At 50.8% G+C, this 17390-nt stretch overlaps 6 protein-coding genes across 6 annotated transcripts; 4 read left to right on the plus strand and 2 right to left on the minus strand.

Annotated features, from left to right (window-relative positions):
* Positions 1–341: 341 nt before the first annotated feature.
* Positions 342–1304, plus strand: MRS44_005586 (uncharacterized protein; the record flags this gene model as incomplete). Its single annotated transcript, XM_046281953.2, has 2 exons — positions 342–449; positions 516–1304. The coding sequence occupies 2 exons, from the start codon at positions 342–344 to the stop codon at positions 1302–1304; spliced, it is 897 nt and encodes a 298-aa protein (XP_046140857.1).
* A 685-nt stretch (positions 1305–1989) lies between these two features.
* Positions 1990–4066, plus strand: MRS44_005587 (uncharacterized protein; the record flags this gene model as incomplete). The annotated part of the gene is made up of 6 exons (XM_065621442.1): positions 1990–2102; positions 2156–2224; positions 2405–2560; positions 2617–2778; positions 2831–3018; positions 3081–4066. 6 exons carry the CDS (start codon positions 1990–1992, stop codon positions 4064–4066), a joined length of 1674 nt encoding a protein of 557 aa, XP_065477514.1.
* A 693-nt stretch (positions 4067–4759) lies between these two features.
* MRS44_005588 (uncharacterized protein) lies at positions 4760–7287 on the plus strand (the record flags this gene model as incomplete). The annotated part of the gene is made up of 5 exons (XM_065621443.1): positions 4760–4967; positions 5031–5413; positions 5630–6312; positions 6373–6543; positions 6687–7287. 5 exons carry the CDS (start codon positions 4760–4762, stop codon positions 7285–7287), a joined length of 2046 nt encoding a protein of 681 aa, XP_065477515.1.
* Positions 7288–8377: 1090 nt separating this feature from the next.
* Positions 8378–10753, plus strand: MRS44_005589 (uncharacterized protein; the record flags this gene model as incomplete). The annotated part of the gene is made up of 12 exons (XM_065621444.1): positions 8378–8403; positions 8466–8524; positions 8588–8658; positions 8719–8893; positions 8957–9027; positions 9091–9259; positions 9332–9681; positions 9760–9817; positions 9870–9952; positions 10035–10290; positions 10349–10579; positions 10638–10753. 12 exons carry the CDS (start codon positions 8378–8380, stop codon positions 10751–10753), a joined length of 1665 nt encoding a protein of 554 aa, XP_065477516.1.
* Positions 10754–11000: 247 nt separating this feature from the next.
* Positions 11001–11978, minus strand: MRS44_005590 (uncharacterized protein; the record flags this gene model as incomplete). The annotated part of the gene is made up of 2 exons (XM_046280608.1): positions 11001–11739; positions 11803–11978. 2 exons carry the CDS (start codon positions 11976–11978, stop codon positions 11001–11003), a joined length of 915 nt encoding a protein of 304 aa, XP_046140853.1.
* A 1358-nt stretch (positions 11979–13336) lies between these two features.
* On the minus strand, positions 13337–15640 carry MRS44_005591 (uncharacterized protein; the record flags this gene model as incomplete). Its single annotated transcript, XM_065621445.1, has 7 exons — positions 13337–13511; positions 13569–13678; positions 13817–14026; positions 14081–14294; positions 14415–14509; positions 14553–14593; positions 15364–15640. 7 exons carry the CDS (start codon positions 15638–15640, stop codon positions 13337–13339), a joined length of 1122 nt encoding a protein of 373 aa, XP_065477517.1.
* Positions 15641–17390: the final 1750 nt, after the last annotated feature.

Consider the following 17390-nt stretch of genomic DNA (forward strand, 5'->3'; position numbering starts at 1 on the left):
ACTAATCCACTTCAAGCGATGCCAAACCCAGGCGCGAATAGAAAGAGATATTGAGCGCCAAATGCCCCTTGGACCTTGCCCCTCGGACCATGTCCCGAGGCATTCCCGAGGCATTCCTGAGGCGTGCTCCCCCGAACCTCGCATCTTCCGGTCGTAGTATAGTGCTTTGATTTCCAGGTTAGTGCTTTGTTGTAGCCAGTGCATACAGAACGTGTCGGAACGGAACTGGACACCAGCGGATATAAGGCACCGTTCTGGGCCTCAACCCACCGGTTTTGTTGGCTTATTCTTGGCTTAAGCAGCTCAATCTCAACCTTTCAATCACCCGAAAATCATTCAAGATGACCTCCATCAAAGACGTTGACATTCCCACCTATGACGGGTTGAAACTCCGAGGAACGCTTTACAGCGTTGGGGAGCAGAAGCCCTGCATCATCATGTCCAGTGGTGTTAGTGGCCGCCAAGGAGGTTCATGATTTCGCATTACCTTTACTGACGCCGCGCTTGCTACTTAGTTTTCCGGTCTCCGGTCTCATTTCATCCCCGACTTCGCCGCGCGGTTCGGTGCGGCTGGCTATGGTGTCCTCTCGTACGACAATCGCTGCTGGGGAGATAGCGAGGGTCTTCCCCGTGAGGAAGTTGACCCTTGGCTGCAGACGCGAGATTATTTCGACGCCTTCAACTATGCTGCCGCTCAGCCTGAGATTGACGCAACAAAGATCGTCTACTGGGGCTCCAGCATGTCGGGTGGCAATGCCATCTGCGCCGCGGCCATCAACAAGAATATTGCAGGTGTCATCTTACAGGTGCCTTTCGTGTCGGGTGAGTCCATTGCCCGCACTCCCGGGATGTCCACGAACATGTTGGTTTCGGACCGTGGAAAAACCGTCGCAGAAGGCTCTCGCACCAGGTTGCCGAACTTCCCCAGCTCAATCGAGGAGCTCAGGAGCGGAACGTCTAAGGCAGTGCTGAAGGACCCGGGGGCTATAGGCTTCACGGAGGAGATGCAGCGGCGTGGGTTGGACTGGGGTAGGGTTTGTACGGCTCAGAGCTTACTGTACACGGTGCTCCATGAGCCGATGGCGTACATTCATCGTATTTCACCAACTCCGATGTTGATGATTGTCTCAGACAGTGACGTCACCACGCAGACCCATGTGCAGCTTGAGGCCTTCGCGAAGGCCCTGCAGCCGAAGAAACTGAAGATTCTCAAGGGAGCGGGGCATTTTGATCCGTATTTTGGGGACACGTTTGAGGAGGGAGTTGAAGCACAGATTGAATTTCTCAAGGACATCTTAGGGTAGATAGGCGACCCACTGGTGTAGCCAAGCGAAGACAGGGTATGAATAAACTAGATCTGAAATGGAGTGTACTCTAAACTCAAGTGTTACAGTGCTCTTGTTGAAAGACAAGAGAGACCAAATTCGCTGAGGCTACGAGTGCAGAGTTTGCATTTCGCCAGAACAACTTCATCGCCACGCTAGGGCATAATGTGGCATATGATGCTTAGGCCGTATACGTGGCCGAAGGGGAGGTTAGCCAAGTTCTACAAAACTTCCGCAGTGACTGGAAAGCCCCTCGACAACGGAAAGAATTCAGTTGGTCCATGGCTTTACTGCGACCAGATTTACTACAGATCGTTGCCGATTGTGATGGCCCTCGTCGCCTCGGCTCGGCAAGCGTCCTCGGCACGTAGATAGCCCACCATGTAGCCGCCTTTTATGCAGGACTGAACTGGCACTCTGGCGAACATCCTTGTACCTAGAAACGAATCATCCGACTGCTATGTGATTTCGCTGCCTCGGGCGACGATACCCTCGGGTGCTCTACGTGGAACTATCAACTGTCCTACGCACCTTGAAGCAGTCAAGTCCTCTGCTGTACAATACTGTATTTTAACTCTCTGTTATCAAGAAATAGACATCCAACAATTACTTACTTCTTTAGAAACTTTCAGCTCTGAACGAAGCGATTCACCGCAAGCCGAAAATGAACGGTACCTCTACTAAGTTCACCCTCAAAGATGTTCCGGTTGAGAACCAGCGTCCCCTTAAGGTCGTCATAATCGGCGCTGGGTTTTCTGGCATCTATTCCACTATCAGGTGTGTGGTTCTCCCATGTCTTGGTGCCATGGTCGCTGAAGCGGCCGGAACAGGATTACTCAGAGGCTGAGAAACATCGATCTCACCGTCTACGAAATGAATGAGGAAACTTCCGGAGTCTGGTATGTTGTTGCAAGCAAAGCTCAGACGCCAATATGTCTTAAGACTTTTAAGGTGGTTGAATCGATACCCGGGTCTAACATGCGATATTCCTTGTGAGTAGGCGATGTCTTGTTGCAAATGACCAAATTGGGTAAAGCTGACACATGTTGCGCATGCATAGCGTACTCTTACCAGTTTAGCTTTGCTCCAAACCCTTACTGGTCTTCCCTCTACGCCCCTGGACCAGAGATTCGAGCTTACATGCAGGAAGTCGCGGAGAGATTTGGGGCAACCCGATACATCAAAACCTCACACAAGGTGGAAGCAGCTACCTGGGATGCCGAGAAAAAGCTGTGGTAATGGCAAATTCATTCCATGGCCCTGTTATTGATCTGCTGACATCTTGGTGCAGGAGCATCAGAGTTCTCAACGTCAAGTCAGGCGAGACGTTCCAAGACACGGCAAACATTCTCGTCTCGGCTCGAGGTGGACTGAACCAGATTTCTTGGCCCGACATCAAGGGCCTGAGAGACTTTGGTGGAAGGCTCATGCATTCTGGAGCATGGGACGAAAGGTAAATAGGTGACGTGTCGGACAAGAAGCTCAAGGACTGAAGATGATAACAGCGTTGACCTGCGCAACAAACACGTTGGGATAATCGGCAACGGATCAAGCGCCATCCAGATCGTCCCAAAGATCCAGTGTCTGGAAGGGTTGAAACTTTCGTGCTTTGCAAGATCTCCCACCTGGATTTCGTCCTCGTTTGGAGACAGGGCAATGGAGAAGATGGAGATGGACCCTCAAGACACTAAGTGTGCGCAACAAACCATGACTACGAAGACTATCTCGAGACGAAGAGCTAATCACGCTTGGCAGTTTCACGACGCCATCAGGAATACATGGCCCGGAACCCCGACAAGTTTCTCCACTTCAGGAAGACGCTCGAGGCCGAAGCGGCTAAGCTATATGCGATCACGCTTCAAGGTACCAAGGAGCAGGTTAGCGCAACCGCCCTGTTCGAAGTGGGAATGCGCCGGCGTCTCGATGGCAGAGAGGATCTGACGACGGCCATGATACCCAAGTTTGCTCCTGGCTGCCGCCGTCTCACGCCTGGGCCTGGATATCTCGAGGCTCTCAAGGAGGAGAACGTGACCTTGATCACCACGCCAATCCAGGAGGTGACGCCCAGGGGCATTAAGCTCACCTCAGGCGAAGACGTCGAACTTGACGTCTTGATCTGTGCCACGGGGTACGACGTCGAAGCGCCTCCCACCTTCGAGGTCACTGGTCGCAACGGAACTACCTTGGCCGAGAAGTGGAAGCCATACCTCCAGTCATATATCTCGGTAGCGGTGGATGAGTTCCCCAATTTCCTGCTAGTTGGAGGGCCTAATAGCGGCCTAGGATCCGGGAGCCTCATCGCTGTGTTCGAGGCGCAGGGCGACTACGTGGTCAAGGTAATCCGGAAGATGCAGAGGGAGGACTACGCGACTATCGAGCCCAAGGCGGAACGGGTGACCGACTTCAGCCAATACATCGACGAGTACTTCAAGGGCACCGTATATACAGACGAGTGCTCGTCGTGGTACCGTGCGGGCAAGACTGGGTCTAGGATTGTGGCTCTGTGGCCGGGCTCCTCGGCACAGTGCCTCGAGGTGCTGCGTTCGCCCAGATGGGAGGATTTCGTGTTCGAGAGCGCCGAGGAGACGGGGAATCTCCTGCGGTGGATGGGCAACGGCTGGAGCTTGACCCTCACCGAGGGAGACCCTTCATGGTTCCTCGACGCCGACGTGGTGGACGTGCCTGAGGAGGGGAAGCCCGAGGAGGGCAAGTTTTACAAGAGGCGGCCGTTTTCGTACTAGGGACGGATGTGGGATGTCGTGATCTTGGCAGAGCGCTTGGTCTCGGCTACATCCCAGCCGTGAAGCCGGAGCATTGCTTTCCGAATGTTCCGAGATACTTAGTCTGCATGAAGTTGCGGGGAAGACCCAAGTTGTCCTGATTCCGGCAGTGGGAACGGCATTCTTAGTCTTCTCTTCCCCGCAATTGTTGAAAGTAGATGGTGTAGATTGCCAATCGAAAACGTACCTCCGGGACAGGGATAACTGGTTCGCTCGTCTGACCCGCCACCTCCGCGCCCCAGCAGAAACAAACATTTCCCACCACCACCACCACCACCACCATCATCATCATCATTCTTCTCTTCAGTGCCATGGATCAGTTAATCGAACCAAGGCTCAGAGCTACAACGCATCGCAAGCGGTCAATACAGGCCTGCCTCTCTTGTAGGGCGAGAAAGGTCCGCTGCGACGTGTCTTCCCGTGGTCAGCCGTGCACCAACTGCGATCTGGATGCTAAGAACTGTCTTCTGGTCGACCGCGCTTCTCGAATGTCGGAAGCCCCTGAATTACTCAGTTCGTGCTCTCCGTCGGCTGACCTTTCTCACGTACAGAGGCCAAGATGCACCGCGCAGACGATCACAGCGGCAACCCAGTTACAGATTATTTCACCAGCAACAGCAACCGCCAACCCACCCAAGCGGGGACGCCGATGTCATGGCATCCCAGAAACTCTCCCAACTGGGGGAGTCGGGGTGGAACGCAGATGATGCAGCATCGGTGGACTTTGCTAACTTCTGGGGGCTCGAGATGGATGCGGCTCTCCAGTCTGTTAACCCCTTTGAGGGAAACAACCCAACAGGCGCAGACCATGACCTCATGCTCCCCGAGTCGTTTGAAACTGCCAACCGCATGAGTGAGATAGGTAAAAGATTTCCATCAACCCTTTTTGTCTTGACTTTTATCATCTGACTCTAATACCGGACAGAAGCAACTTCCCAAGAAGGAATGCCGCGCTTGGGGGGCCAACTCCGAACTAGAAGTGATTCAGGATCTGCCCATCAGAGAAAACGTTTGAATTACGGCAGCGCTACAGTGCTCTACTCTCACTACCGGTACCTCACCATAGGTAACCTCTACAACATCCCCCATCAGGACCTCAGCTACCTGGAGGCCCAGGGATGTCTCCATGTCCCAACTCGGCCTATTCTAGATAACTTTGTCGAGCAGTACTTTTCTCACGTCCATGTTTTTATTCCGCTGCTCAACGAGGGTAACTTTTGGGACATGTATTCCCAACGGGAAAACGCCGCCTCGGATGACAAGATATCTCTGCTGCTCTTTCACGCTATGTTGTTCGCTAGCTGTAATGTGAGTTGACTTGGAAACGCCATCTGCGAAATACTGGTTGGGGTGTGGAGGCTTACGAAGGGCTAGTTTGTGCCCCTGGAAACCATCCAAACGCTAGGTTTCTCTAGCATCCGAACAGCGAGAGCTGAGTATTACAGGCGAACCAAGGTGCTAAATCATCATGCCTAGCTGCATAACTAGAGTCAAGACTGACAAAAGGGCTACCTTCTTTCACAGCTATTGTTCGATCTGGAAACAGAAACAACATCCCTTCCGCTGGCACAATCTGCCTTATTGTTAATGGGCTGGGTACCACCTTCGAACGCGGCCCTGAGCCCACACAAGACCTGGCTAAGCCGTGCTATTCAACACGCGAGAAGCTGCAATGCAGATCGACATGCAGAAGTCTTTGAATTGCCCATGTCAGCCACTCCAGCCGAGAGGAAACATCACAATGACCTCCGCAGGCTGTGGTGGTGTTGCGTCATCTTGGATCGCATCTCACCCCTCTGCACGCGATTCAGCCTCCATATCACGCATGACCGTTTCGACTTCAAGTACAGTGCTAGGCTGGGCACGGCGGACCTTCAAGACGAGATTTATCGGTCCAGTATCTTCACTCCAGCTACAAAGCGACGTCTAATTGCCCTATTCTCTACATATCTCGAATTCGCCATTATACTGACTGATGTGCTAAGCCTAACATTTCCTTTCGAGGATTCCGTTAGGTCCCCCGGGGAATCACTCGAGGATGAAGACATCAACATCACAAAATGTGACGCTTCGTTGAAGACTTGGTATGCACGCGCCGCAGCAGAATATCCTCCCTGCGAAGGCGACTACCAGGACCTGCCAGACAAGAAGCAAGGCGGGGCTAAGGCCATGATTTTGTTTACAAATCTTATGTATATCTACTATCAGTGAGTAGATGGAGCCTTGTTATGCTACATCCCCCTCAGCCCGCTCTAACTATGCACAAGCACCGCTGTCATCGCTCTCTGCCACTACAAGATCCTCCACCAATCGCTTGCTTCAACTCAGACGGGTACAGAAATAGGAGAAGTCGGAAATTCCACGCAGCTGGATGCAAGTCGTTGCGAGCTGGAAGACTCCATGGGGAGAGTAACAAAGTTCTTTGGGCTTCTGACCCGGTGTCGGCTTGCCCGCTGGCTGCCAATATCAGCGTGGGTGCACAAAGGTCTTAGACAAATACTGCAATACTTGGCTAACGACCTCCTTGGGACAGAGTTGCCTGCATTGCAATGCCTCTAACCTTGCATGTCATTTCCGCTAGACTATCTTCTCTCAACAAGGAGCTAGCCTTTGACTTCCCTATTAGCGGATCTGATTCAGCTTCGACCTCGAGCCAGCAGCGTCTAGATGTCTTGTCCGAGACCATGACGGCGTTTGTGCCGCAGTACGACGGCGTCGAATGGATCAAGGAAACCGCAAGACACGTTGCCAATCTGGCGCAAACCGACCGCTTGTCTCTGTCTCAGCCCGGCCAGACATCTATAACGGATTGGAGCCAGATCTTGACGAGTCAGCCGAATACGTACCTGAGAATGATCTGGACAGTCGACTTGTGCATCAGCAAGGGAAGACTGCCCGAGAAACACGATTTTCCCTCGTGGCTCCTCGGCCAGTTGACGTCGTCCAGCTCTACCTTGGTCCAGCAGCAAGAACAACTTAGCGCCGCGACAAAACCAACAGCGCGTGGCGGGTCCGTAAACTGTGACATCGAACAGATTCTAGGCCTCGTCCCTCAAACAGCCGAGTATGGGCCTTCTGGGCGACTGTTGGATGAAGAAAGTGATGATTCTGGTAACGACTGGGCCCATGGTGGCTACGCAGGTAGGACGGGATGGAACTTCTTAGGGACTTTGCAAGAGTAATAATGAATCTAAGGTGAAATGTGAGCCAATTTCTCGACAAGATCGCGCAGGCAAGGAAAGGCGTCCGTTAATCCGTAGGTGGCAGTACCGAAAAGCGAAGTCATCGTTATGGTTGAGACCCAGGTTGCCTAATCATGCTATACGACACAAACAAACTAGGCATCGCTGTAACATTATCTTTTGAACTATCAAATGGAATCAACCCCTGTCGATTGTGTCCTTTGAGAGTATGTCACCGAGGTTCCTAGATATCGCAAAAGTCAACTATTAAGCCCCCTACCCTAGAAGCCACGCAGTATCTATCCCTAAAGCTAAAGTTTAGAGGCATCGGTTGCAGTTTGGCATTCTGCGTCGGAAGAAGCCATCGTGAGATAGGCCCTCGGCACAAGAGAGAGGTTTCAAAAGTGCATCCTTGTGGAAGGTTGGCCACTTGAATACTAAGGCTGGATTGGTACCTCAAATTGACTCACTTTCTCTAGGAAATTGGGTTCTTTGTGAGTCTCGCTGAAGTACCTTCGTTGGTGACGAACTTGCCACACCATCTGGATCATGTACACCATTTAACATCAGATATCCTCGGCCCCAGCACCTACTCAAGCCGAACTACCATGCGCCTTGGTCCGTTGCCTCGGCTCCGCAAACCACCGTCCAATGCCAATCGGCATGAAAGGTTTAACATATACAGTATGTAAAAGCCCTTGAGGTTAAGAATGCGGCCGCTAATGAGCGACCCTCGGCAAGGGGGACCCGTATTGCCGCGGCGTGGCTTATAACCCTTGTCAACAGGACGCCGCACCGAAGACAAGCCCCAGGATTAGCCCGTTCCAACTATGCAACGCTACCCCACGGGGAAGGTGCTGTGAAGAGAGGGATCTGGAGCTCATGTCCCCCGGATTACTAGCCTCGACTTGGACAAATCGCGGCGAAACTCCACTTGTCTACCTGCATTTCAGAGTGCGTATATATATGTCTTTCGTTCTCTACCTCGTAGTTCAACTTGGGGCTCCAAACACATTTTTACGTGCCCTTTGACTTGCGAAACAATTACCTGGTATCATTCTTATTAACTGTGCCAAGTCATCCACGAGCCATGGAGGAACAGCCGACGCACCAGGCGTAAGTGACCTGGCCGCGCAGAATCTGGCTTCGTATAAGCCCGTTATTCTAATTTAATAAAGGTCTGATTGCCGTATCGACGACCTCAAAGTCCCCGGAACGGTGGATATGAGCATCGCTGGTAAGTCTGATCCCTTCAAACATCACTCACAGCCCCATTGATTTAACACGGCATTTTACGTAGAGGGACAGCAAGCTGCATATGGACTGGCCTTGTATCCTGTCCCATCCAAAGACCCCAACGATCCTCTCATAGTGCGTTAGCCTCTGCTATTCATGCTAATCACGTTGCTAACTCACCCGCCTTGTGCACAGTGGTCGAAGCGGAAAAAGTTGACTATCCTGTTTCTCGTTTCTATCTACTCGTTCCTATCGAATGGCGCACTATTTGGGCCAAGTGTTTATGTCAATTATCTTGCCGAACTGTTCCAAAAGACACCCAACGAAACGTCTCGCCTCGTCACGTATCCAAACCTACTATTTGGTTTCGGTGAGATCCACCTGGTGCATCATCTAAGTTGGGAACCAAACAGGCTCTGACATTCATTCTTAGGTTCCCTCATCTTTGTGCCGATGTATCACAAGATTGGGCGCCGGCCAGTCATGCTCATCTCTGTTATCCTGGTAAGCTACTCCTCCGCCCAGAGCTATTCCTCGGGTTCGAGTGCTCACGAAATATCCTTTCAGTACTGTGCCGGGCTCCTGGGCTGCGCTCTTTCCAGCTCCTACAATGTACTTTTTGGCTTCCGTATGCTCCACGCATTTGCTTGCTCGGTCTGCGAGGCGTTGCCGGCGCAGGCTGTGGCAGACGTTTTCTTCCTCCACGAACGCGGCAAAGCACTTGGCTGGTATACTTGTATGTGGTGCCATCACCTCATTGGCTTCTTTCAGCGGGATCAGTTAATTTGCTGACGTTTTCTTTGAACAGTCGCCTTAACCACTGGCACCCTAAGCGCTGTCCCTGCTAGTTACATGCTCTCAAGTGGGAAGTCCTACAACCTCTTCTTCTGGGTCGAATTTGCCTGCGGATGCCTGTTGTTTCTTGGCACGTTCTTCTGCTTTGAGGAGACTATGTACATTAGAAGGACAAATGCTCTAGACACTAGACCTGTGGATGATCATGTTGTCGACTGTGAAAAGGACGATGAGCAAAGTGTTCGACAAATCGAGAGCCGAGCAAGAGAAAGCGATCCAGAAATTTCCCAACGAAGGACATACCGACAACAGCTTAGTGTTTTCGACAAGACCGACCCCGAATCTCCAGTCTTTCTGATGATGGTAACTCTACCCTTACCCTGTTCTTCCTGGCCAGCGAGGGCCGTCATTTTACGATAGCTGATACATGGTGTCTTGCAGGCCCGATCATTCACATACTTTATCGTCCCCCCGGTATTCTGGGTTTGCACCACCTACGGTTTGTTCAGAGCCCCAAATGGGGAAACGTTGTCGTTGACTGGGAAATTTAGGCATGATCATCGGCCTCGGAGCTCTTGCTTTCACGTCAACCTTTCCAGTCATCGTCGCTTCGCCGCCATATTCCTGGCCAATTGTAAGGACTTTAGAATGACTTTTCTGACGAAGGTCATGTCGTCTCAAGGAGAAAAGTAGCGCGACTGACATCTATTGCGAAGGAAAACACGGGCCTCGTTGCCGTCGCGTCCTTTCTCGGTTACCTTGTTGCTATGGGTCTTTTCGGTAGGCTGCCTGATCGATTTGCAGCAAGGATGACTAGGAGAAACAAAAATATTCATGAAGCGGAGCACCGCCTTTGGTGCCTTGTCGTGGTTTTCTTGATATCCCCTGCATCGCTCATTTTGTATGGGTACTGCGCAGAGAGGCAGTTGCATTGGATAGGCCTTGTCTTTGCCATCGGGATTTTCCAGTTCGGTATGTGCTCTAGCCGTCCTTCAATGATTAAATCTAACCCTCCTCTTCCACAAATTAGGCTCTTTCTTCTACCTAACGTACACGCTGGCCTACGCTATGGATTCATACGAGGCCAATATTCCAGAGATGTTAATCGCCATGAATGTTGGGAAGCAGGCCATCTCGTTCGGATTTGGCTTCGAGGTTATTGACTGGATCATCGAGAAAGGATATATTACTATGTTTGCGGGCATTTTCTGTGGTGTCATGGTAGCTAATAACCTGGTGGTGTTTATCTTCCTCGTATTTGGTAAGTCTATGAGGAGATATTTGGGGCAGACCCGACTTGGAAAGACGCATAAGAATAGTGTTGCTTGAGGTTTTCGAGCACATGGCGTCCTGCTCATCCAAAGATGGCAGGGAGGCAGGTTTCAGCTCTACACGAGCAAGCCACCTTTCTCGGCAAGGGTTGGGTATTTCATAGTAACAAGGTTTCGTCTTGTAGTCTCGGTTGCTTAATGACTTGATAGCTCAGTTACATATACAGAGTATATCAACAATAAAAGCAAGTAATTAAAAGAAAACAGAGCGATAGTGAAGCAAGAGTAAGGAGATAACCATTTGTCCCAAAACGTACGGCACCGACATACCCTTCACATCTCCTAAGCCACCAGCGAGCCGACGCAATCCAAGCCCAGTCCACCGTGTTAGGTTTATTGCACACGTGCCGTTCAAGCATCCCTGGTGGCGTGCCAGAGCATGGCCGTCCTTCTCAGGTCAGCCAAGACGCCGGCAATCCCCTTAACTTCCAGGTTGAAGCCCGGCACCCCGTCTCCTGTCCAAGCAGACAGGTGCCACCTGATCGGCAGCCACGCCAGAGGGCGGATCCAATCGCAGTACCACTGCGCTGCCTTTTCAGCTTCCTCCTTAGTAATCTCGTCTTTCTCGACGTGGCTTCTGTGGAAAAATATCTGCGCTTCTCGCATCAGGCGGAGAAAATCACACATGATGCCCAAGAACCAAGCGCGATGGGCGAGCCTATACATAGCCGCTACACGACTGCCTGCACCCCCAACCCAGCCTCCTAGGCCTCGCTTCGATATGAACCCGTTATCCGTGAGGAAAGCCACGTTCTCGAGGAACTGGAAGGTCGCAAAAAGAGAGCACTGCACCACAGCAACGACGTAAAGGACATGGTCCATGCCCTTGGGGTCGTTCATCAGCTTCCTTGCTCGTACGTAGAGGGGGAGCAGCCCAAACAGCCGCAGGGTCAATCGGGCATTATAGACAACCGACACCAGCCTGGCAAAGGGAGAGGGCTCAGCGTCGACGCCCCCCGAGAGCGCACTGACTGCGGCCTCGGGGCTGACGAGGGCGAGCGCCTTGGACTTGGCATTGTGGGCCTTGGTATCAAGGTAGGCCAAGAGATAGAGACCGTAGTTGAAAGTTGTAAGGACAGACCCAATGTCTCTCGTGGGTTAGAACAGCCTGGACATGGTTAGAGTAAGTTCTTCCTGTTTTCTAGTAACTTACTTGTTCAGCCTGAAGAACGGATGATCATCCGCGTTCAGCGCGACCTTTGACTGCCCGTTCATTGGATCGGTCTTTGATTGTATGGCAGTTGGATATTTGATGGAATGGTCGGCCGGATTCTCACCTTCAAAGCGAGAGAGTTCAAGCATGGCTAGATCGTCTTCTGTCATGGACATGATGATATAGATCTTGTATTTATGCAATGCGATACAGGCATCACGACTCAGAATAAACGAGCGAGGAATGTTGAATTTACATATAGCAACCCCGGTCGCATAATTTAGACTCCGAAAAGATCTCTAGATCTATCCAAGCGAGGGGAGAAGTCCTAGGTCGGCGCCTGAGTGGTTGTGCAGGTGGCTGGCTCTCAGCCGCATCCTTGAAAGTGGTTAATATGTCAGATGAAGAGTAGCGGTGGCTTTCATGGCGTCGATGCAGGAGCATATTATCACTTAAATCCACCTTTTCTCCTGGCCCAGACCCGACAGGAATCTCTGGGCAACGCAAGATTTCCTTTTTCGAAGCCGGAAACGTAGGCCCGCTCCCCCTTCCCTCCAAAATGATAAAGCAAAAAGCGATTCTAAGTTTCGGCAGATTTCCCTCGCATCCTCTTTGGAACTACAGAGACTGCAGCACCTAGCTGAAACTCCTTGATTAGAAAATCACGAACGACGCCAGTTAATCATATTTCATCTTGATAGTTACGATATCACCAGTTTCAGCCAGCCCCGAAAACGAACTATTTTCACTTTGCACCATGCGAGTAGCCATACCCTCATCGGTGACGAGCTGAAAACACCTCCACGGCCAAGCGAGTACGCATTTGATATCGTTGCCAAGGCTCAGCGCCCGGACATTTCAAGGTTGACATAGACGCTCCCCAACTCCAAACCCGGCATTGCCAACCAGGCTTTCGTGCATTGGCTGCAAGTTTGACCTGGGAATACTGTATATTGTCGCGAGTCTTGATGACGTCTTCAAATGGGCCCATTGACCACTAGTCACAGGAACAAAGAACGCAGTCGCACGCAGAGTAACATGAATCCCTATCACCATCACTTAGAGAATGCTGCCCGTGAGGGCCAACTGTCTCACGAGCAAGATTGTCGGCTACAATTTCTCAAAATTTATATCAGCATTGGCACTTGGTAACTCTTCTTACGTAGAAATCGATAGGAAAATAACTTCAAGTATTGCGCAATCTGTGGATACTAACTTCCACCGTTCAAAGAATGTGTTCCATAGTCCATATTCATCTAATACCTCTGCGAACTGACCTCAATTTACTATTCCAACCTCAGAGTTTAGCCAAGTAGGGCTCTTGACCACCAGCAAAAGCAGTAGATTGTGAAAGAAGAAATAGAGCCACCGCTGCCAGTATCTCAAGCGGTGCCAGTTGTATTATCTCATCGAATATCTCATTGACCTCTACCTCGTAACGCATAGGATACTTCCGAGTGAAAAGATCAAATCGTACGCCTCTCTTGACCTCTCTAAGGTTTGGTTGCGGGTCGATCAACACGTGAAAGCCCAGCTAGTTGTTGAGGTCGAAAGGCCATTCGTAGCCGAGATGACGTATGAGCCAAGTGTGACTCTGAATGTCGCCTGGCTGGCCTTTGATCGGTAAGTTAATAAGGCGCACAGCAAATGGATTAAATCCAGGGGTTTCTCGCGTCGTATTGACCATTCGCTTCGTATAATTCTCATATCTGCGCAATCGTTAACGACTTGGGCCATTCAAAGTCATAAGTGGACCCGCTACTCACCTAACCATCTCCGTGTTTGCCTCGTAAGTATCAAAGATAAGGTTTGCTCGTGTCTGTGATGAATCGGGGTTGCCGTTGCCACCGTAACAGTAGGCGGAGGGATGAAGCCACTGAGCGAGACAAATCAGTTTTGGTGCATTCCAGCTGGACGCGGCCCCAATGTGTTCCCCTCCCATATGACCTTGGCTATCTGTGCCAAGTAAGACTTGTTTGATCTTGATCTAGGCGGGTAGGCACGGATAACTGACCTCGTTGGCACTGATTTTGTCCATGACAGCATTCTGAGTTCTGATTCTAGGCCAGTTGCCTGCGATTCGGATAGCAGTCTTGGTTATCAATGTTTCCGTCGGTTGAAGATGATTAGGACTGTTGCTGAGGGGATTGGTAATCTGGAGCGCCTGCTTGGGAAATGGGCGAGAAGGTTGGAGATAGCCCGAGTTGTTTATTCTGTCTAGAGCCTGACTTTTGATGAATGTCCGGTAGTATCCCTAAGGATAGGAACCGAGTAATACCAGGCCGGCCAAGTTCTCTAGTGGCTCCTTAAGCCGAGGACTCAATCTGATCTGGACGGGAATCTGGAAAGTTGAGTACAGGAGAGCGGAACTTGCTGAGGCTGTGGCTGCTTTCTCAAGCACCTCTTTCATGAAAGCTCCCCAAAGGTTGTAGAGCGTGGATACTTCATCGAGCTTGAAATTCTCTACGTATTCCTTTAACACTGGAGAAACCCTTGGATCTTTCAGAATGTGTGTACTCTGGATCTTGGCTTGCTCCCACCAATCTGGCATTATCTCATAGATTAGCTCAATATCGTTGGTTCCAATGAGAGTTCGGGGAATCTTCTAAAACCTTGCTTTGACAGTGAAGGGTTCCTTTTCGATGGATGCAGCGAGCGCTTTGACTAGACGAGTGCGTTGATCCTCGAGGTAGATCCATATCATTGACTAGAGTGAATAGTCATGCGTAGACCATATCCGGTCGACTAACTTTGATGTCTCCAACGGCCGAGGCGTCTAGCTGGCGCGGTCCTTGTCGGTTGATCAGATCTTCGTTTCCACCGAAATATCAGAGGACGACTCCGTTTGGTGCCGTGCTGACCTCAAGCATTGACTTGTTGCGAGAGTGCGGCTCTGTGGGTCGTTGGAAAGAGTAGTGGTACTGAAGGCTGGTGAGTGCGCACTCCCCGGAGCTCCCGTGTGCTGAGTAGTAGAAACGCGTTCGGCGCCTACGGGAGGCAAGGCGCTACTAGACTCCCCAGGATTCACGGTTCCATCATCGTAGTGTCATGGATGAGCTTTACAACAGTCCTGTTAGGGCTTTCAACCCTTCCAACTGTAACAAGCGTTTGGCCATCGTCTGCCCACTGGGTGCACATTTTCGACTGACTGATTAACTGATTACCTATTGATTAATCGATTTGTTGTCCCACTCATTTTTTATCTCACTCATCCAAAATCATGCTTGTCTTGCAGGGCTTGGTTGGCAACCGGCGCGTGAGCACGACACCACTTGTGCCTGTTGCTGATACAAGACCGGCCCAAACCCTTCACTCCTTAACTTCTACCTACAAGAACATCTTGTTGGAACACGTGGCGTTCCAGGGTCTGATAAAATCAACAGCTACATCTACAAGCTGAACAACCGCCCTGCCCACACTTCGCGTTATCATTATCGTAAGACCATCTGCAATCCTCCCAGCGACCACAGGATGTCCAATCTCCATGCCCACCCTCGTACGCTAACCAACACCAATGTCCGCTCCCCTTTTTATTATCACAGTTGGTTTTCCAACACCAACCGTCGGCACACCCGTATTCCGTATCTTCGTCTTTGGAATGACAACGCCTTTTGTGAAGGTACAGTCTTTGTTCGGAGATTGTAGCTGGGTGCTCTCTGCACTTTCGAAGGTTGGTAATGTTCGTCCCTTCTGGAAGTTCATCCAGGTTCCATTCCATAACCCCGAGCTCGCCGCATTCAGCCTCGAGGTCGGCACGGTCAGCGTCGATGGGGGCTTTGGCAAGGATGCAAAGCACCTGGGTGGTAATGAAGCCGATGAGGGTAGTTGAAGGCTTCATTGCGTAGGTAGGAGCGTATAACAGAGCAGCTCCTGAAAGTGGTTGTAACAAAGGAATTTTGGTGACTGATGTGTTTCGGGGTGAGTATGCTCTAGCTCAATGCGTGTTGGTGAGTGTGCCCCGGGTATCATCTTATATAGGTAGTTAAACATGTTGGTGTCCATCTTCCAATTTCGGATAATAGGGTCAAATTCACCCTTGCATTGACTACGTAACCCCCCCACGGCTTCTTCGAGCCCTTTTGACCCAGCTTTGACTACGTAATCGGCATCGTGGTCCCAATCCGAGCTCCGACGTTGGCCAGGTGATGGCCGCTAACGTTAGCGAGCCGAAGAATTGTCATGGCTCTATCCGTGATATTACCCGATCAAGATAAAGTACGAGTTGTAAACCTCTCAGACTCGTAATGTGTTCGCTTTGCTCGCCCCTCTAACTGTGGTGTTGCGTCAGCCCACAGATACTGAGCCATCACCCATCATCGGTGGCAGTGCTTGTGCCGTGCATCCGTGGAATTGCCAAGTAAATATTTCTCTTTTTCGAGCCAGCTGCCTGACATGACTGAATTCAATGAGACTCCTCGGGATACCAGAAGCCGCCGCGCATATCGAGAGACTCCGGCTTCACGGTCCGATGCGGGAGATCCACAGGGATCGCAATGTCGGCTGCGACCTCTCACCACCATTGCCAAGAACCAATGGCCCCATGGAGGGCAGTGCAGAGGGCAGTGCAGAGAGAGCATGATGAGCTGCATGGCGTCTGGACATGGGCCACGATTGCCAGAGGTAAACCCTCAACCAATTCCTCAAACTCCCAATTTCCGAAGTTGGGTGGTAGAAATGACGGGTCCTGCGAGAGCATCAGGAACAGCCAGAATATGTCGCTTTGTTGGTAATAATGGCGTCTTGCAATACGAAAGCGCACAATTAATCTGTCGCCCGGACTCAGCAAGGTGAAAGAGTTTAAATTCAAGTCATAGTTGAGGGTTTCCAAATCTTTGAGTGACGATAGGTTACCCCAAGAGGTTCTTGGAAGGTCCTATGTGGCAAACTGTTCGTGGAGCTTAGCGAGGCCTCCCGTAGCCGATTGAGGCTTGTGCGGCACGGAGTTATGTTGGTTCTGGACAGCTCCAAAGCTGGGTGGGGTTTGTAAAAGCCGAAAAAAGAGCGTCTAAAGAACTCGAGAAGCGAGTTGAGTACCGGTAGCTTGGCTTCACACCTTTGGTAGGGCTTGGAATGCGTAGCGTCATCTCGAAAACTGGGGTCACTAAAGGTTCCACGGTCCGAAACTCCAACTTCTTGGAGTAACTTTTACATGATTTGTAGTGCGTCGAGACTCTTCTAGTTTGCTGACTGCCTCGATGCGATACCGCAATTATCTTCTGAAAGGCGCCGCCTGAGCTTCATGGAACCGGCTTTCTGATAAGAGTCAATGACGATCCTTATTAACTGTCTTGTTTCTTTGACCATTATGGGGGATATAGGTAGCGCAACCAGTTGTATAACCATTTCAAGCAAACCGATAGAGTCACAAAAGGGCCTTTTGTGGCCCAGAAAATAACGAGCGCAAAGTAGCCGACGGGTGTGCTAGATCTTTTGGTCTACGGGTAAAGTAATACTGGACAGCCATGCCCAAATGCTTCAACACCTCGCCTGACTTGTCTCGACCGCTCAACAAAGACTATAAATACGATTACTAGACAAAGTTATGCTATAATATAAACTATTAGATATAGTATCTGCTAAGAAGCTGC

The sequence above is a fragment of the Fusarium solani genome (genome assembly GCF_023522795.1).
Source record: "Fusarium solani strain SB1 chromosome Unknown bctg00000003_1, whole genome shotgun sequence".
NCBI lineage: Eukaryota > Fungi > Ascomycota > Sordariomycetes > Hypocreales > Nectriaceae > Fusarium > Fusarium solani.